The sequence below is a fragment of the Sabethes cyaneus genome, chromosome 2 (genome assembly GCF_943734655.1).
Source record: "Sabethes cyaneus chromosome 2, idSabCyanKW18_F2, whole genome shotgun sequence".
Taxonomy (NCBI): domain Eukaryota; kingdom Metazoa; phylum Arthropoda; class Insecta; order Diptera; family Culicidae; genus Sabethes; species Sabethes cyaneus.
The window spans coordinates 78,718,270-78,740,038 of record NC_071354.1 but is presented as its reverse complement, the minus strand read 5'-3'; the positions used below and the strand labels follow the sequence as shown (position 1 = coordinate 78,740,038).

Genomic DNA, 21,769 nt, shown 5'->3' with positions numbered 1-21,769 from the left:
TACCTGGGTAGCATTAATCCTTCGACGGGAAATTTATTTGTTCCCAAAAAGCTGTAAGAATTCCAATTCATTAAATTAAACATAAATTTTAAATCTGCCTAATCACGCTGAACGGAATATATTTTAAAAAAATGGGTTCAATGCAAGTATCCGATATGACTACTGTACTTAACCTCTTTATATTTGTCTCATGAAACTCAACCTTGTGATGTCTAATGTCGTATTCCCCTAAATAAAATTAATCCGGTAACTTATTCGAAATGAAAGATGACGGCATAAATCTTGCTCGGTCAGATTTATTTCCCTTTGTTTATCACACTCTTCATGTTTGTCCCCAAATCACTGTCTGTGTTCAGCTACTGTTCGAATCGCAAGGCAGGCAAACGATTGTGGCAGTTGTGTTGATTCGCGCATAAACATTAACAAATGACTTCTTCTTGCCCCGATCGTACGTTGTTGACACTAGGAGACCGAACATAAGGCGTGAAAAATGCACCAATGAATCAGTGACTTCCAATCTTGACGCAGGGAAAGTGATTTCGCGTACGCACGCCATGCGCCTGGCCCAAAAAGCGATGCGATAGGAAGGTACCGAATGAATTTCCGGTGCAGTAAAAAATTAACCACCCCATTCACACATGTTGGCCACATTTAAGCAACATGGCTGCCGTGCCGAAGCGATTTTATGGCTAATTAAAATGTTAGACTGCTGCTGGCTGTTGGCAGATGGTGCAGAGCGAAAGAGGATGACTTTATTATCTGCGAAACTGACAAGGAGTCCTCTACAGTCTAGTACTAGGAGCTGCTAGCGTTTGAAAATATACGGTTGATGAAGGAAGGGCTGGTTTGGTTGAACTGCCCCATGGACACACATTTGTTGAAAGTTGATAAATCGAGAGTGATTAGTTAACTGAACTACGCTGCTGGGCACGATCTGTCGTCCGAAAGGTGTTGTAAGCTTGGCGGGTAAATTGAAATGTTATTGCTGCTGTCAGAGATAGATTTCATGGGAGTTGAAATGTCACGAAGAAAACATTTAAGTTTAATTCATAATCATGCAATGTGTCCATGAGTAAACTATGCCAGAATGAAAGTAATAAGCTATTGGAAAAGTTAAGTGGAAAATTTAGCCCTAAACTAATAGCACTTTATATTGATGTTACTTCTTTTATTTATCACGTCTTAAATATTTCTTAACATTGGCTCAAACAGATGAGTTGTGTGAGCAGAGCCCTTTGTTTTCCGGTTATTTTTCTTCAGATTTCACTGATTGATTTCATTTGGTCAAGAGTTTTTATTCAAATTTGGGCCAGAGAACTGAGTTTATTGTGAAGAAACATCAACCTTGTGGCCCGCTTGGCATTCTTTTCCAATACAAGTTTTCTGTACGAATCGTTGTCTTATATAAATAGCTATTTTAAATACGTCTAGTACTTTGCACATGAGATCGTGACTTTTTCCAACACTCATTCGATTATGATCCTATGCAGAAAACAACAAATTAACATACATTTTTTAAACCCTTTAGTAGGTATTTTTCAAAGCTTATTTTGTTTAAAAAACAGGTATCGTATTCGGAGTAAAGAAGTTTTTAATATCAGGTTGGTTATATGCATTGGTGAAAGTTCTCCGAATTTGTTTTGTGCAAAAAATCATAATAATTCGGGCAATTTCGCATAAAGACCACACAACCGAACCGACATTTCTTCGATCTTCCAGGAAACATTTGCCTCAGCGGTGACTGATGACGTCCTATCAGCTCTGGTCGCCGTGAACGGTCGGAAAGAGTTATGGTTTCGATCAGAGTCGTAAATACAGTTGTTGCACGTCTCAGCAACATTCCGATTGGCGCTATGTTTCGCTAGGCATGGTCGTTGGATCTGTCTGGTTATTGTACACATATCGGAGCACCGTACTGTATGTAAACAACCGGCTGGAATAAGCAAATTTATTGCTCGAGGAAGACACAGTTGACACCGGTATGTTACGATCGAGTTCGACCCAGACCGCAGCAGGAAGTTCCTATCATGTTTAGTATCAAGACTGTATTATGACGCCTAGCGTTTGAAAAGACCACACAAAACGGAACACGGACTTCGAAATGACGAACGATTTGATTTGATTTTGCGTCGACAGTTGGCGAAATTCTTCACTTTTGATGTGCTCTTAGCCATCCGTAGGCCAACAATATTCGCACCGAATCTTGACATCGGAAATTTTGACATGCACCAAGTGGAGAATCAATTACGCGTACACATCTTCACGCGGTGCGGTGGCGCGGCAGTTCACAAACAACACTTTTACTGCTGCGCGCATCGAGAGAGCTGTCAGTTCGGTAGTCGTACTGTGAGTGTGACGCTTGACGCGGTCAGTCGGCCGACCGTCAGCTGCGTTCTACATTTGGGTGACTGACTCCTTGCATCGAGACCGAGCGATATGCGTTGACTCAAGTGGTTTGAAATTATCTATGATATAACCATTCAATTCTGGTCATCTGACCATAGTTTGTCTATGCCGAACAAGAATGCAAAATATTTCTGATCACTCATTGTCGAATGGTTGAACGAATATAATTAGCAAACGAGGTTCCTTGTTACACTAGAATCTCTTTTTACGTCGGTTCATTTTACGTGATTTCGTTTTATGTCACTTTTTTACGTCCGAAATTTGAATTAACGTCCTCTCGTTTTACGTCCAAAATTTGAATTAACGTCCACTTTTTTACGTCCAAATTTGAATTAACGTCCGCTCGTTCTACGTCCAAAATTTGAATTAACGTCCTCTCGTTTTACGTCCAAAATTTGAATTAACGTCCACTTTTTTTACGACCGATTTTTTTACGTCCCCCCAGTAGTTGACGTAAAACGAGATTTGAGTGTATTTGAATATTTGCAAAATCACCTCCGTATCTGTTTCGATTTATTACTCTATTAGGGGTACCTTGAGTAATAACCATCGTTAAAACAAAATGCACCCCCTTTGTTTTGACGTAGGACTACGTCTTAGGGCAAGGATTGGGATAGGGTGTCATGAAAAAAAATTTTGAGCGCTAATAGCTTAGCGGTTTTCCGAACGATTTTAAATATTTTTGCGCCAATCGTTCAGAAAATCTTCTACGCATTCACACGAGTAAAGAAAACTATTGATTTTTAAGTACGAACTATTGAAAAATTGGAAATAATCAAGAAATTCTCACTTCGTGATTGGTTGTTGAAAATGACGTCATCAAAGTGGTAACGCGTTTTCATGCTTATAATTCAGTTAATTCTTAATGGGCATGAAATGGGGAAGGCAACTAGGAAGAAGCGCCCAACATAGCTCTAGCCATCCCAGGTCCCTACCTAGCGCCTCCACGTGGCCATACCAGGAAATACTTCAATTTGTAAAATTGAGTAGCCAAGCTTTCCTAACCTTACAAATGTAGTTTTGGGCAACCATTAAACCACACGACTTTATTTTTAAGTATTATATGATGTAAACTAATATTTTTGGCAAACTAATCTATTTTCAGAGAGCGAAATAAGGCGCTATATCCATGGCCAATTGCAGCCTGGATTCTGGTCTAAATGCCATTAGTTCATCCCTGAGGGTCCGGAGTATCACTTAACCTTTATTAGCAAAGATACTCCCAACGACTGTAAATAAATCATTATCTATGTATATGGGAAGCGTTTGGTACGGGAGGTCTACGCTTTCTTCCTTCCCCTTGATTTCAAGGAGTTTAATGGAATTAGGTATTTTTTCTGGTTCCATTTGATTCCTTGGAATTCTTTCTGCGGTACATGCTGCGCAGTTGGCCTGGCCGTTGACAAGAAAAATGATTGATTCAAGTAATCGTCATTTTCCAGGATGCCTTCAAGAATTGGCTGCGTTAGTGTGAGATTAGATTAGATTAGATAATTCAGTTAATTCTTAATAGATTTAAAAGATATTTACACCAATCGATTGGGAAAACATCTATGCATCGACTCAAATATAGAAAACAATTGACTTTTAAGCGCATCATTGAAAAATTTAAAATAACTCTAATTCGGTCTAACTAGAAATTCTCACTTCATGATTGGTTGAAAATAATTTCCAGTTATTTTCGAACAAGTTTTGGTACAATTTAGGATTTCTTAATATTTTTTTGAAACGATGATTCTACAATTGATGAAGGGACGGTAAGGGAAAGTACTGAAGAAGGATTTTTTTTCCGGGAATGAAGGGGAAGGGTGGAAAGGAAGGGGGGGGGGGTAATAGGTAGCTATGCTTAACAAGTTGTCGGTGTGACTCCTATCTTTTGTCCAATGCTGGAAGGTGCATGGGTCGAACCAAGCTGTAATCAGAGATTATAACCGGATTTGAACCCACAACACCTGCCAGGGCGTGAACGACACGCCCTTCCCCTTCACTCCCGGAAAAAAAATCCTTCTTCAGTACTTTCCCTTACCGTCCCTTCATCAATTGTAGAATCATCGTTTCAAAAAAATATTAATATATGCCTGACCGCATTTCAAGGTCATGACTAAAGTCACGAGTTTGGTCAATAGGATTTCTTGTTTATTGCTGATTGCCTTGATAATTCCTTATTGTGATATACCACCAACGGTAACACGGGCGGTGCCGCAGTTATTTTAATTCCAATAACCGTTACATACAAAAATTGTCTGCCGTGAACAAGTGACAGCAATTTAAACCAAGTTAACACCAAATTAAACCTTAATTCACCGCAACAGGTCTGCAGGAAAACTCATTAAAACTAAACCCAATGTACTGTTTTAATAGATACTGCTGGCCCAATAAACTTTATTGTAATCAGCAGAGAAACACAATCTTTTTTAATTTCATACTAGCTGATCCGATAAGTTTCGTTTTGCCACAATTTAAACATTGAACATAAATCGTGAATCTGTCACAATGTTGAGTTTAGCAAGTCTCTGAGGAGCTCAACCTTAAATAATTTATATTGGCAGTAACGTCACTATGAAAGCATGGGTAGTTTCAAATTTTCAATTTTTCCTCACAGTAAAGTAGAAAATTTGCTTAATTTGAAGAAAACCGAACTATCGGACTCGATTATCCGGGTGATTTTTTTATAATGTTAAACACGTTTTGAACATAAGCACATTTCAAAAAACTCATTTAAAATTTTTTTTTTCACCCGGATAATCGAGTCCGACCTGTAATAGAACTATTTACCGGTAACTGTCTGAGCAAACGCCATCTCAAAACGATTGGTAACATCGACAATGATACTTGCCAACTCTGCGAATTCGAAAGCGAAACTGCAGAACATATGTTCTGCCAGTGCAGTGCACTAACTGAATCGTTTGTTTGAGAAATCCCACAAATGCCATTTTTATTAAAATTGACTTTTTAACAGTCTTCGAATCCTTGAGGATATCTACACCTTCCCTCAAAATTCCAGACAAAGTTAATTCCACAAAGCCCTTTTAATTGGGGTTGCAATCCCATCCGTTTGTTTGAGAAACCCCAAATATCCATGTTTCCGATAATCACCTAGAGCGGCGCTGCGATAAGTACAAAATTATCATTCAATATTTACGTGCAATGTTGTAAGCAGTTTTTGCAATTCAATCGTATAAAAGTGTCTTCGGAATCGATAAATTATGAGTTGGACACAGTCAAAAACGGACTACAGAATACAAGGCGAAAGTTATTAAAAGTAAAAGAACGGCGTATGAAATCAAAAAGAAAAGAATGTTTTAGGTGAAAAAGTGAGAGCTGATTGCAAATGCAGATAAGCTCGGATTAGTTGGTCGACAAGATAAACGTAAATAAACCATTCTTGTAATCTAGATACAGTAAAAACTGTAGCAAACTCGTTCCGGAAATCGACAGACTAAACTATCCATGCGTTTCTCACAAAAGCAGTAACCCACTAATTACTATATAATGTTAATAGCACAATATATAAATAAAATGTTTAATCTTCTATTTATCTTTTTTGTTAGCTCGTTGCTTTTCCTAATGTGAGTAATCCGTCGAGCACTTCTGATCTCCATTTCCTTTTGGTATAACGTAATTTGAGAATAGACCCTTATTCTCAGATTCTGCTCCATAATCATAGTACGGTTGTTATCCAAGATTTAAAATGCTTATTTTCTGGTTATAACATCTTTAACTACAACTAGAAAAGTATCAAGGTATTCTATGCGATGTGAATTCGTGTTACTCTGGACCATTTATGCAATTCAAAACCCGCCGTTATTCCATTTACCTTTTATTTTTCAATAGGTAAATGCAAACCATGATAAAAATTTCGATTAAAAAAGTAAAAAACTTTTTTTAAAACTTGTAGTATTCTACATTAAAATTTTTAATAAATAATATTTAGCGCCCCTCCCGTCTTCTTCTTTTTAGCGGTACGTACTAAATTAACATCCCCAGTGATATATGGTAGCAAATTATATACTATGAACATGGAAAGGTCACAAGTTTGAATAAAAATGGCCTAAAACTACTGAAGTGCACTGTCAATTTCTCGTTTGTTTGAGAAACCCCAAATATCCATCAACTTTAAAGCCTTGTAATTTTAGGTAGAATCATTATTTTAATCAAAAGATAAGTCTACATAATGTTTTTTAGATACTATCATAGAACCTCATACCAAAAAATACAAGGATTCGTTCAAAATTTTGAGAAAATCAGTTTTTTGTTATCCAACAATAGTGTCGAGTGGACTTATGGGGTTTCTCAAACAAATGATTCAACTCTTTGCAGAGTAAGAACCTTCGGTAAAGGAACAATAGAGCCTTTCGAAGTCTATGGTCTGCAAATCCCAATCAGGTAATAAACTTCATAAGAAGTGCAATGCCGGACTGGGAGAAGAGGTATGAATTGACAATGACGAACACTTCCATCAATAATGTTTTGTCGGCAACTAATACCTAGACAAAAGAAGAAGTATACCACAATAGATCAAAATAATGGTCGTAGCGGTCAAACCTTCCGACAAAACGAAAAGCAGAAAACAATCCCCCCGTTACTTAGCCATAAAATAAAGCGTATAACACTTAAATATTCGCCGTGATAACATACATATAGCATTTCGCCGAATACCATTTCGCGAAAAACCTTACGCGGAATGTACCATTTCGACCCTCGGGGTGATCCTCTCCTTACTCGTTGTCACTCGTTCGGACCCAACTGAAGGAAAGTAATAGAGGCCAGTAGACCTAGGAAAACAAATAAACCTAGACAGAGGTGATTTCTGCGGGGGCTGCAGATAGTTTTTGGTGGTCTTGTTATTGTCTGTTATGTTTTATGGAAGGAGTCTAAAATTTCTCGAGTTCGATTAGTTTTTGAGTTACGCGAAAATTTCTGTTTTGTTTGTATAAGAGTCCTTATTCCCCTAGTACAGGGGTGAGGGGTCTCGAACCATCATAAAAAAACCCGAATTAATCCACCTAGCAGTGTGACCTAGCCTTTCTACTGCCGCAATAATTATTTTTTAATTTCCTAGGAACATCTATAATTAACTTGACTATATTTTTAAATATCCGTTCCCGTTCCTTATTATTCAAAATTCTTATATCTGAAAAAAGGTAATATCTGAATCTGAAAAATAACTGAGTAGAGCATTAGATATGAAAAACGAAAAAGTGAAATTGGACTTTTTCTTAGTTGGCGCTCTTTCAGTTAATTATATTCGCATGAAAATCGAAACTAGAGCTTCTTTTGAATAAACTTTAATGAAAAAATAGTCATTAGTTTGATCGTATCGTTTATATGATATTGCCCCTTAGATGTTTTAGAAAACGATGAGATCAAAGAAACAAAAGCAGCGCCATAAACATGCTTGAGGATGGCCATATGATCGACATAATTTTCGGGGCTTGTTATTTTTCCTGATATGAGTGGACCCATATTAATTTATGTATTAAAACATGATACATGACATATGATATTATCTTTTAAAGTGTCACTAGCGAAAACAAATTGTACAGAATTATTAGTATTTCTTCCTCTTTTTCATATAAAATTTCACAGCTCTAGCATCTATTGATTGTAAAAGCATCTATTGATGCGCAAAATTTGTTTGAAATTGGTATAAATTTATTTAGGAAAATCAACTCATTAGTGTTTTAAATACTATACACCGCTATACCTATATGATTAAATCAAATACTTTTCTTCGCTTTTTGCTTTGCTCGTCCGATTGCGAGTAACAGCAAGTAAAAATAATGACAATTGAAATGTTTCTCACTCATCTTGTATTTCTATGCAAATTTTAAAATTGCAAATCGCATATACATACCTACCTACATACACACATACACGCATACATACATACATACATACATATTTACATACATAAATACATACATACATACATACATACATACATACATACATACATACATACATACATACATACATACATACATACATACATACATACATACATACACGCATGCATACATACATACATACATACACGCATGCATACATACATACACATACATAACACATACATTGAATACAATCGACCCTTGATTAATTTATTTCGATTTTATACATTTTAACAGTTTAATATACGGCGCTGAAGTGTTAAAGTTTGAATAACTTTTGAATCAATCGTCCGATTTTCAGTAACTTGGTTTCGTTTTACAGATCTCAACAGTAACTTTTAAATGATAATAAATTGTAGGATGTTTCCTATTGAATTAATGCTTATATGCAACAAAAAGCAGTTTTAAATACATTTTTTTCACATTTCTTTATGTAACTTTCAAACCAAAAGCCCATTCGTCATGAAATCTTGAAGTTAAGGTTTTAAAAGACTCCCCTTTCATATGCAATCAATTTTATTCAAATCGGCTAAGGGACCTATGAGATAATGAAGTCCCATATATTTCATATTTTTATACATAACTTTTGAACTAAAAGCCCGATCAGTATGAAATTAAATAGCGAACAATGGGACACCTAGACCTTTCATTTGACACTAAGATCATTAAAATCGGTCCAGCCATCTCCGAGAAATGTTGGCTCAATCAAAAGCGTTCCACACACACACACACAGAAAATGCTCAGTTTTCGAAACTGAGTCGAATGGTATATGACATTCGTCCCACTAGGCTTTCTTTCGATTTTCGGTTTTACGAGTGATTCCTATACCTTTATACTATATTTTCATATAGTAGAAAGGCAAAACCTGCCTACAAAATTCCCCACATGCCAAATTTGGTTACATTTGCTTGATTAGTTCTCTTAGTTAAGAGGAAATTTGTATTTCATTTGTATAGGAGACCCCCCTCTCTTGAAGTGGGGAGGGATCATAATTCCCTTCCTAAAGACGGGAGGAGTCTCAATTCAGCATAGAAAAAAAAATTGCCTCCAAAATCACCCACATGCCAAATTTGGTTCCACTTGCTTAATTAGTTCTGGAGTTATGAAGAAATTTGTTATTCGTGTGTATGGGAGCCCCCCCGTTCTAAAATGGGAAGGGGTCCCAATTCATCATATAAAAAATTCTTGGCTCCAAAAACCTTCACATGCGAAATTTGGTTCCATTTGCTTGATTAATTTTCGAGTTATAAGAAAATTTGTATTGTTTTGTTTATAGGAGCCCCCCCCCCTCCTAAAGTGAGGATGGGTCCTAATTCGCTATTGAAAAAATTATAGCCTCCAAAAACCTTCGCATGCCAAATTTGGGTCCAATTGCTTGATTAGTTCGAGTTATGAGGAAATTTGTCTTTCATTTGTATGGGAGCCCCCCCCCCCTTACTAAAGGGGAGAGGGCTCGTAATTTCCCTCCTAAAGAGGGGAGGGGTCTCAATGCACTATAGAAAAATTCGTATCTCTAAAAATACCCACATGCCAAATTTTGTTCCATTTGCCTGATTAGTTTTCGAGTTATGCAGAAATTTGTGTTTCATTTGTATGGGAGCCCCCCATCTTAGTAAGAGGAGGGCTCTCTAACCACCACAAGAACCTTCCCTGGCCCCAAAAACCCCTATATGCAAATTTTCACGTCTATCGGCTCAGTAGTTTTCGATTTTATAAGGAACATACGCACAGACAGACAGAAATTCATTTTTATAGGTATAGATTTGTATGGGAGCCCCCCATCTTAGTGGGGGGAGGGATCTCTAACCATCATAAGAACCTTCCTTGGCACCAAAAACCCCTACACTGATAATAAAACTTGGTTTATAGTACGAAAACGAGCGTTTGCTTTACGAATTCTTTCGTTATTTTCTACCACGAAGTAGATTCGTAAAATCAATCCTGAATGTTTTGTACATAGTAACATAGCTATATTCGAACGAATTATTGCATTTTACAAAATGGTTCGTAGATTTTACGAATGCACGAAAAGACTGTCGATAAAAATAATACTAGATTTCACTATTTTCCGATAGGTATCAGTATGCTACATTACCGACACCTATCGAAAATTAGAGAAATCTTTATTGTCTCTGAAAAAAAGCTGATTTTATCGGGAATCGAACTGAGCATACTTCTTAACGAACAACCGACGACGCCGCAAACCACAGCTACTGCATACCATGAGGGTCATAATTGCACAAGTCTATTTTCTCTTCGTACAATCTTCGCATCCCGTTTTCGTCGATAATGATGCCAGACAACAACCGTGCATCAAATGGGTTTTGATGCAAGACAGCTACGAATGTGCTCTCGTAAAAAATAACAACGTTTGCGGTAGACAGCCTACGAAAGTTTTTAAATGATATGAAATTATTTGTACCAGCTACGAATATAGTTTTATGAATGTTTTTTCAAAAACAATACGAAATTATATTCTCAGTGTGCATGCAAATTTTCACTCCGATCGGTTCAGTAGTTTTCGATTCTATAAGGAACATAGAGTAGACAGAAATCCATTTTTATAGGCATAGATTTGTATGGGAGCCCCCCCCTCTTAGTGGGGGGAGGGTTTTTTGCCATCGAGAGAACCTTCCGTAGCCCCAAAAACCCTAACATGCAAATTTTCACGCCGATCGGTTCAGTAGTTTTCGATTCTAAAAGGAACATAGGGACAGACAGACAGACAGACAGACAGACAGACAGACAGACAGACAGACAGACAGACAGACAGACAGACAGACAGACAGACAGACAGACAGACAGACAGACAGACAGACAGACAGACAGACAGACAGACAGACAGACAGACAGACAGACAGACAGACAGACAGACAGACAGACAGACAGACAGACAGACAGACAGACAGACAGACAGACAGACAGACAGACAGACAGACAGACAGACAGACAGACAGACAGACAGACAGACAGACAGACAGACAGACAGACAGACAGACAGACAGACAGACAGACAGACAGACAGACAGACAGACAGACAGACAGACAGACAGACAGACAGACAGACAGACAGACAGACAGACAGACAGACAGACAGACAGACAGACAGACAGACAGACAGACAGACAGACAGACAGACAGACAGACAGACAGACAGACAGACAGACAGACAGACAGACAGACAGACAGACAGACAGACAGACAGACAGACAGACAGACAGACAGACAGACAGACAGACAGACAGACAGACAGACAGACAGACAGACAGACAGACAGACAGACAGACAGACAGACAGACAGACAGACAGACAGACAGACAGACAGACAGACAGACAGACAGACAGACAGACAGACAGACAGACAGACAGACAGACAGACAGACAGACAGACAGACAGACAGACAGACAGACAGACAGACAGACAGACAGACAGACAGACAGACAGACAGACAGACAGACAGACAGACAGACAGACAGACAGACAGACAGACAGACAGACAGACAGACAGACAGACAGACAGACAGACAGACAGACAGACAGACAGACAGACAGACAGACAGACAGACAGACAGACAGACAGACAGACAGACAGACAGACAGACAGACAGACAGACAGACAGACAGACAGACAGACAGACAGACAGACAGACAGACAGACAGACAGACAGACAGACAGACAGACAGACAGACAGACAGACAGACAGACAGACAGACAGACAGACAGACAGACAGACAGACAGACAGACAGACAGACAGACAGACAGACAGACAGACAGACAGACAGACAGACAGACAGACAGACAGACAGACAGACAGACAGACAGACAGACAGACAGACAGACAGACAGACAGACAGACAGACAGACAGACAGACAGACAGACAGACAGACAGACAGACAGACAGACAGACAGACAGACAGACAGACAGACAGACAGACAGACAGACAGACAGACAGACAGACAGACAGACAGACAGACAGACAGACAGACAGACAGACAGACAGACAGACAGACAGACAGACAGACAGACAGACAGACAGACAGACAGACAGACAGACAGACAGACAGACAGACAGACAGACAGACAGACAGACAGACAGACAGACAGACAGACAGACAGACAGACAGACAGACAGACAGACAGACAGACAGACAGACAGACAGACAGACAGACAGACAGACAGACAGACAGACAGACAGACAGACAGACAGACAGACAGACAGACAGACAGACAGACAGACAGACAGACAGACAGACAGACAGACAGACAGACAGACAGACAGACAGACAGACAGACAGACAGACAGACAGACAGACAGACAGACAGACAGACAGACAGACAGACAGACAGACAGACAGACAGACAGACAGACAGACAGACAGACAGACAGACAGACAGACAGACAGACAGACAGACAGACAGACAGACAGACAGACAGACAGACAGACAGACAGACAGACAGACAGACAGACAGACAGACAGACAGACAGACAGACAGACAGACAGACAGACAGACAGACAGACAAAGCCCAGAAGAACTGTACCTATAAGTGCATACATTCATAGTCCTACGTCAAGCCTATGTTTGTGTCCTGAGACACATACCCTTCCACTTTTTATTAGCTAATACGTGTAAGAGATCCTAAAAGAAACCAATCAAATTTTGTTCAAACCAAAACAAAACCAGCGCAACGGTTGAAACGCCATTCGTTGTACTGATTCACTGCTGTAACCAGAACTACTAACGAAAAGCGGCCTGCATGGTGTTAAATTAACCCAGCCAATGTGTGTATCATTTAATAAATGCAATATTGTTAGTGATATCTACTCCGATTGAAAACAAATAGGTACTTGCCATATCACTTTACATTTTCAGGTCAGCTGTTTTTTTCTGAGTTCGAATCGGTCTATCGATTAACTCGCTTGTGACACTTGTGGTCAACACCGAATCAACGCCTATTAGAAACCACTTCCTGCGATGTACGACGATGGCTCACGCCGCACGCCGCACGCCGCCGTCGCAACCGGGTGGATCACCCAAACTCCCCGTTTAGCCAGGGAACCAGAGCCAGCAGAGTCAGAGCTCCTGCAAGCGGCCAGTCAGTACTGGTTGCCGGTTGCACAGTCATCAATCAATCAGTTGAACGTTTAGCTGTCTTGATCGATGTCAGTTTGGTATGGATATTGCGTTGATTCGACTGCATCGAGCTCAATTCAATGGTTTTATCTTTCTTGTAGAATGTTGTCGTAGACGACGCGTGTGGACAATGGTTAACATAACTAGAAAGTAACTGTTGCAATTCCATAATTCGTGGGAATTTATAATTCGGTAACGCTAGATCTCATTCGGATAATATAACAGTTATTTCCTTTTAAGTGTCCACACTGCGCTGTGGATATGATTTAACCAGATTTATTTATCGGCAAAGTACCACCAGCTTCCTACAGGGAGTTGTATCGACTGAATGCTACGTAAACGGTTATTGCCGATCCTTTTGGTGGTGATTGGAAGCACATAAATCAATCTTCTTTTTATTATTGTGGAATATTTGCTTCAGAAAACTCTTCGATTTTGAAGGAGAAATAATTGATGTGAAATATGGAAGGAGAAATAATTGATGTGAAATATGGATCTGGGTGACAAGTAGGAGTTCCATTGAACCAATTGAACTATAATATATAACTTAAGTTGTGGTTATAGTTAATTATAACGATGATGCCACTACGTACACTGCAGTTTAGTGGTTTAGAAGCCTATTAAAATCACATTAATCTAATTCAGTAAACACGCTTTCTCCCTTGGTTGTCTGATACTTTGTTGGTAACTATCTGTCATAATTTAAACAGCTATAAAAATGATCAGCTTATACGGACAGGTTACATTTGATCATGCGGTTTCTTCGGTTCGATTCCAAGCTGACACGCACATGACGTAATTTTAGCGTCGCGAAATGCGTTCTTGCTTTCGATGAAAGAGGATTATGATTGATTACTAACTAAGGCCGTCTGCCGTGGAAGCAGTAATATGTACTTGTATGCAGTTTAAGGAATTTATCAAATATGAAATTTTCCTGTAAGTTTGTCCACTAGTGGACGAAGGTTTGCTTATACTTAGAATTTTCCCAGAACTCAGCTGTTTTGAGGAAATCGATGCTAATTCTTCCAGTGCCATGCCATTCAAATTTAGCGCGTTGCTTTTCTAAATGGAATATTTTCTTTATTCTTTATTTCTCATCTGACATTGCTGTCTTGATGAGAGAACGAAAATAATTTTGTACCTGTATTGTTTTCGATTATCCGCCTGTGGAAATCGTACATCCTGAGTAAGGTTTTTCGTGAAATGGTATTCCGCGAAACTCTATATTCCGCGTTTTGTAGGGTAACTACGTCGATCCAACTAAAAATCAGGACATTTTTTGCCTAAACATGCCGATGAAGATTTACTTACCTACTTAAGTATTTTGCCGTCCTAAGACAACGCCTGTTGAATAACGTTTCGCCAATTAACTCGGCTGTGGGCTACTGCTCTCCAATTCCTCGGACACCGAGTACTCTCCGCCAGATCTCGCTCCACCTGGTCTAACCATTTTGCTCACTGCGCTCCTGGTCGTCTTCTTTCTATTGGATTTGAGGTAAACACCATCTTTACAGGGTAATTGTCCGGCATTCTTGCAACATGTCCTGCCCCACCTTTTGAGATCCTGGGTTCGCCATAGAGCTGTACAAGTTCATCGTTTTGTTGATGGTCCATCATTCAACCATGGTTGATTCTCCATCTCCATACTGCGTTTTCCTGTACGCCGCCGAAGATCGTTCTTAGTACTCGTATTCCAAAAACTCCGAGTTGTAACTGACGGGGTCGTAACTACCCAGCACTTACGACACCCCCTAAAACAAACCTCAGGGACTGCAAACGTTCGCGACTTGTTGTCAAGAAAACCCCTGAAAACCTTCTGCTTAAACTGTTCCCTTTAACGGATTCCCGTCGGTAACTCCTACCTTTTGATATCTAAGGGTTTCACTTCCGGTGGAGATGCCGACCGGGATCCGTTTGCGATCAGGTCGATGACTTTTGGCACGAAGCTTGATGGCCTACTCCCGGCGTTCCGGCTGCGGGCGCATTTGGGGCTCTGAATAGGCGCGATGGCGACGGCACGACATAACTGCGTGGCGTCGTTGACAGGGACGCACCTTCAGCTTCAGGATTGACGGATGTGGTGGTAACGGCGGACGTGAGGACTAAATTCGGTACAACTCAGGTACAGTTTCGGGCCACGTTGGTAACCGTCAGGTAAACGCTGAAAACTCAGGAAACTCAGGGGTCCTAAGAGCGAGATGGTTTGTTTAGCGTCGAGTTTTGGAGTGGTCATGGTCGGGAATATGCCGTGAGAATTCTCTGATAGCCATACCTGTTGTTTGCTTCTTTTCGCACGTCTTTTTAGTCTACCTTTAAAACTTTGTATATTTGTAGTGGTCTTTCACTAAGAATTTCTGATACGTAGCTTCATACACTCAGCTCAGACTTTTATTTTAGTTTTGTCTTCACTGTCTCAGTTGTGCGACTATATTTCGTTTTTCAGTACCGTACTGTTTGACTTCGGATAGGGTAATGACCCAATCTATCTTTTATCCAACGACCTTCGACCTTTTCGCGCTAAAACCTCCACTGTCTCTCGCTTATCGTTTTCTGGACTCTTTATCGCCACCCGCAATCCATGTTAGCTTTGCTCCATTTTCCGTCCCCTGGTGGTGGGTGGGTGGAAGCCGTTGACGTATGGCTGCGTACACGTCATCGGGGAAAGCTGTTCGCAATAGGGTGTTCCAGCTACTCTCTTGACAATTTATTGCGGGACATTCATAAAATATTTTGCACCCGCGTCAGTCTCCTAGATCTTAGGCAGAGACTAAGCCGATGGTTACAGAGTACTCGCAGCTGGAACCGGCGAAGAGCAATGGACCGGCATCAAGAACACCTTGATCACGACCAGTGTTGAAGCCCCCGGCAAAGCGCACAGCGGGTGGAGGGAGTGGATTTCGGATGAAACTTGGAGTAAGATCGACGAGCGGAGAGAGGCGAAAGCCGGCATTGAGTGAGCGCGAACCACGCCGAACTGGAGAGGGCTGTTAAACGAGCTTGTAAGCGGGACAAGAGAGCCTGGAATAACTCCCGCTGCCAATGGTGCGTCCGCTGCCCGCTGCCAATGGTGACATCCGTTTGTTGTACGATATTTTTCGCCACCTTAGTGGTGCCAGGATGAATACAAAGATGCCGCTGACCGTACAGAACAACTTAAGCTGATGAAATCATGAAAGGTAATCCTCAACCGGATCCATGAGAAGATCTACGATACTCTCCGAAGGCAGCAAGCTTGATCCGGTGCTGGCCGATCATGTGTAGACCATGTCACAACGCTCCGAATTGTATTGGAGCAGATCAACGAATTCCAGGACTCTCTTCTGCTGGCGTTCGTTGACTTCGAAAAGGCGTTCGACCGACTCTACCACGAAAATATCTGGGGTGCACTTAGGCGTAGAGGAGTTCCAGATAAGCTAGTCCATCTCATCGAGGCTCAGAACGGGGCGTTCTCGTGCTAGGCTTTGCACAACGGTGTCTTGTCCCTTAAGGGTTACTGCTGGCATGAGACAGGGCTGCATTTTCTCACCCCTTCTGTTTCTCATCGTTATGGATGAGATATTAGTTGGAGCAATTTATAGTAGACCAAATCGAGGATTGCCTTGGAATCCTGTAACGACGGAGCTATGGTAGTGAACACTGACAATTCCACTTCACAGTAGCGGGAAAATAAGTTGAACAGGTAGACGCCTGTCATTATCTTGGTAGCCAGACAATGCCCGATGGTGGTACCAAGATTGACACAGCAACACGGATCAGAAAGGCCAGGGGTACCTTTGCAGGTCTGCGAAACATTTGGCGCTCAAACCAGATCACTCTACGTACGAAAACCCGAATCTTTAATTCAAACGTTGAATCCGTACTGATGTATGCCTGCGAAACGTGGTGTGTCTCAGCGAAGACAACGCAAAAACTGCAGTTATTTATTAACCGGTGCCTACGATATATCATTCGTGCCTGGTGGCCTAACAACTGGATATCAAAAGAGGAACTCCATCGTCGGTGTCATCAACGGCCGATGGCCACAGAAATTCGTGAACGTAGGTGGAAGTGGATCCGACACACCTTGAGGAAAGGAGCGGACGAGGTCTGCAGAGAAGCACTCGACTGGAATCCACAAGGACAGCGTGGAAGAGGTTGACCCACAGACTCATGGCGAGGCAGCTTAGCCAACGGCATCCGGGCTGTAGACGAGAACCTGTCCGGGCGACAGGTAAAAGCCATGTCGGGTAAACATCAGCAGTGGAGATCTTTGATTTCATCCCTTTGTTCTGCCGGACCGGCGGACATAGACATAAGTAAGTAAGTAAAACAATATTTGTCTGCAGAATTAATGCAAATACGACAACATTATATAAAGTTTTGGCGAAATCAGAATGAAAATAGATGTTCGTTACGCTAAAATCCTAGCGTGGCGCCCCGTTGCACAGTAGTCCGAAAGGGCGAAAAGAGGTACTTTTTTCTTAGTGTCTTTTGTTGTCATTTTATCATACCATATAATATTTTATCATTTTTTCCATAACTTTGCCATTTGCCTATCTATTAACACAAAAGAATGGACGTGTATCGAGCCTATTGCGAACGCGAAACACGTTAAACGTATGCTTGCCATATAAGGCTGTGCGAGATTTCGCGAAATTTCGTGTTTACCAAAATTCAACGAAATCGTACGAAATTCATCTTAGATTTTATAGTAGATCACCATTCAACAGTTGAATCAATGGTCTAATTTCGTCCAGTTTCGTTCGATTTCGGTAAAAACGAAATTTCGCGAGATCTCGCACGGCCTTATTGCCATACTCACATTTGAGTGGTTGGGGACAAGCGGAACCTATACAAGTTTTAGATTAAGGAGGATATTCATACGAACAAAAGTGCAGAAGACCATAAATGATAAAATGAAAGTCAAAGAAACTAGGAACAAAGTACCGCTTTTCGACCTTTTGGACCACTGTGCGTTGGTTGCAAGTCTCTCCGGATGACGGTATATAAAGGGGGTAAAAGGTATAGTATGGTAGGGGATGACTGAAGTAAAGAATATTGTAACTATGCTTATTAGGTTTTATGATTTGAGCTCGAGTAAAAAAATATGGTTATGAATATTAAACAGAGGTATTCAAACCTGTTAAACATAACAGGCATTTAAACTCAATCGTGACTTACCTGTAATGCAAAGTAATAAAATCGCACCGATAATGACCTCTCTCTTCGGCCATCGTTGTTTCCCAATACTGCTGCTGCTGCTTATGCTCATTATTATTTACTAGTAGGAGATCGTAACAAGTAACGGCAAAATTTGACTAGCAATTTGTTCGTCCCACTGGATGGCACTAATTTGTCTTCCGGCTACACTGTTGTTTTGACGGGAGTGCCGCGCACCGTAAGCTGAATCCGCTTTGTTCCTGCTGTTGTTCAACGTGTCAGAGCTGTCTCACTCATTTGTCACGGTTGATTTATTCGGAGTTCCCAACCGCTTGCTGCTGAATGTCTCTAGCGGTAGGCTACAGGGTAGGGCAGAAGATAGGGGAGTCAGGGATCGGCTGGTGTCGCACGATGCCACGCCGGCCGCCGTTCCAATTTAGAGTTCGCGGAGACGATTTATCACACATTGTTAGCAGATGGTGAAGTGCGATGAACAAAACAGTTGGGTGGGTACAATGGTTTTCGAACGAAAACCTTCGTTGGAGGTAACCGAATTGAAATTTATCGATTTTGGACCTAATTGAGTAATTGATTTTTATCGGATCGATAGTTTTGTAACGCAAGCAAATGTTGAAATAAGTCATTGTCGATATTTTTTTGTGTGGATAATTTTCCCTACTATTAGGTATATAGTCTTTTGATTTAGCCATTTTTATCGGGTTTGCAAAAAAATCCGTACTTTGAGAAATTATGCGTATACGGATACAGAAACGGATCGTTAACCATTTCAACGATTTAAAAGTCGTACCATAAGTCTAGAACTTTTCGACACGCTGTCCAAATAATCAACCCATGCATGACAGTTCAACCGTTTAACAGTTTAACCGATGTATCGCGAATCGCGAATCGCATTTCCATTAATGAATATTAACTCTCTCCATCGGATTTCTACAACAAATTACACTTTTGTTCGTTTTCTGCCGTAGACAACAAAACGCTGGATCACGCATCGCCACCCACCACTGACTGGCTGCGATCGACAGGCGGTCGCCCCAATTATATATTCATAAATTGAACCATTCCGGAGCTAATAGTCGATGGTTACGTCGAGGACTGGCACATGTTCTTCCACAAACATGAACTGCTTACTAAATAGTTTTGATAAACTGCCTGCCTAGTTCGTTATAGACTATTCATATAGATGTTATTATTTTTATTTTATCAAATTTCCAGTCAGGCATTCTAATCCACGGCGTGGCGCCTGCTGAAAACCGATAGCACGTCCGTGTGAGTGAAATGAATTTCACTGGACGACTCTGCTGACAGCGTGCCGCGATTGATAGAGCCGTTTAGAGCCGTACCGTGTTCGGGTGTTATCGCGTGGGATCGCTTCGAATCGCTGAACAAGTGGAAAACTGATCCACAGCCGATGGCGATGGTCAGTGGTTGTGAAAATTATATGCCAGTCATGTCCCCTAGGATGGGCAATCAGCAGCAGAAGAAGAGACATAACTGGAGGGAACACAAAGGCACGATTTTTGATTAGCTGTCACAAATTGAAAATTAAATTATTACTAATGAGATTCATTAGCTGTCATTTTTTCATATTTTGTGTGGCTTTTCCGATTTGTTTTTTACTGTACGTTTAAATTTACAACTTTAGGACGTCTTTACGACATTACCTTTTTCTATCGACAGACTTCGCAGCCGGTTATTAAAGTGCAGGGCAATTACGGGGCTAGTGCAACGATCCTACTGACTCTAGTAGCACCGCTCAGCTAAGATTCGAGCATACGACGACTGGCTTGTTAGACCAGCATCGTACCTCGAAACTAACTGGGCGGTCGACGCCAACTAGAGCGTCATTGTACTCAGATTGTGAAACTTCTAATCTATGATTTTGTGCCAATATGCAAACCACTTCAGAAACCAGTATGGAATGATGCTTGTTTGCAATTTTGAAGTGCCTCAGGTCTTCTGCTCTACGAAAACACAGCATGTTCCACTGTATTTTTTCAAAGCGACAGTTCAATATAGCTTGCCGAAATTATAGAACTTGCAATCGACTCCTTATAAAAGAATCTCTCTACGAGTTCATCAAGGCAGCAGCTTTGACCCTTTGATTTTCACATTGTTCGTCAATAAACCCGATTACGTTCGACTGCTCAGTATTGTGACTACTCATTGTAACGAGTTGATAACCTTTGTGACCTAGGAGTCAGTCATGATTAGGCGCTTACCTTTCGTTTGTAACTCGAGAAAAATATTTCAAGGGTTAATAGGGAACTGGATTCATCTTCAAAATTGATAATGAGCTCCGGGATTCTGCGCTCACTATGTTCTGCATTAAAACGCTCAATATAGAGATGGTCGGGTATGAAAATTTGAATACCCGAACCCGACCCGTACCCGATCAAGAAAAAAATTAATGACCCGTACCCGACCCGAACCCGCAAGTTTATTATTTTTGATACCCGAACCCGACCGCAACCCGACGGGTACGGGACGGGCCCGGGTACCCGACCATCTTTAGTGTTAAATGTGGTTAATAAAGATACCCGACCCGACCCGTACCCGGTTTTAAAAACAAAAATTAAGAACCCGTACCCGACCCGAACCCGCAAATTATTTTTTTTCAATACCCGAACCCGGCGGGTACGGGTACGGGTGCGGGTTTCGGATAAATTTTCCGCTACCCGACCATCTCTAGCTCAATACTCAAGTCCTGCTCTACAGTATAGTATCCATTTTAAGCACACTGGATTGCGAGGATTGAAGCGTTGCAGATAAAGTTCAAACGTCGGACTTACCTCCGTACGATAAATGTTGCAAACGGCTGAGACCCGAATCGCTTGAAAATAGGTGTACGACAGCTCAAGTTTTGTTGGCTAAATTAGCCTGATTAACTGATTGTACAAATTAACTTTCCAAATTTTCTGGAACAGTAGAATATCTACTGCGTCCATTGGCTCTGTCTGTATTGATTTCATCTTGCAGCGAAGTCAGTTGTGCCGACTTTCTACTGAATACATCGTTCTTATGGAAAATTGGCTCTGTGAGTATATCTTGTCTTGCCAAATATTCAATGACTGCTACGAAGTTTTTTGGCCTGATCGAAGTGCACAAAGTAGTTCCAGATCTTACGATCGTAAAGTGCTGTTTGCTGTCTACCGATGGATTAAAACACAAAGA

The 21,769-nt window shown here is 40.8% G+C and overlaps 1 protein-coding gene across 1 annotated transcript in view; it reads right to left on the bottom strand.

Annotated features, from left to right (window-relative positions):
* The window catches only part of LOC128737292 (uncharacterized), a 96,798-nt gene that overhangs the window by 59,507 nt on the left and 15,522 nt on the right, over positions 1-21,769 (bottom strand). The window contains exon 2 of the mRNA XM_053831899.1: positions 18,599-18,936. Coding sequence (XP_053687874.1) covers positions 18,599-18,689 — 91 coding nt within the window. The 5' untranslated portion in view covers positions 18,690-18,936. The remainder of the gene's footprint in view (positions 1-18,598; positions 18,937-21,769) is intronic.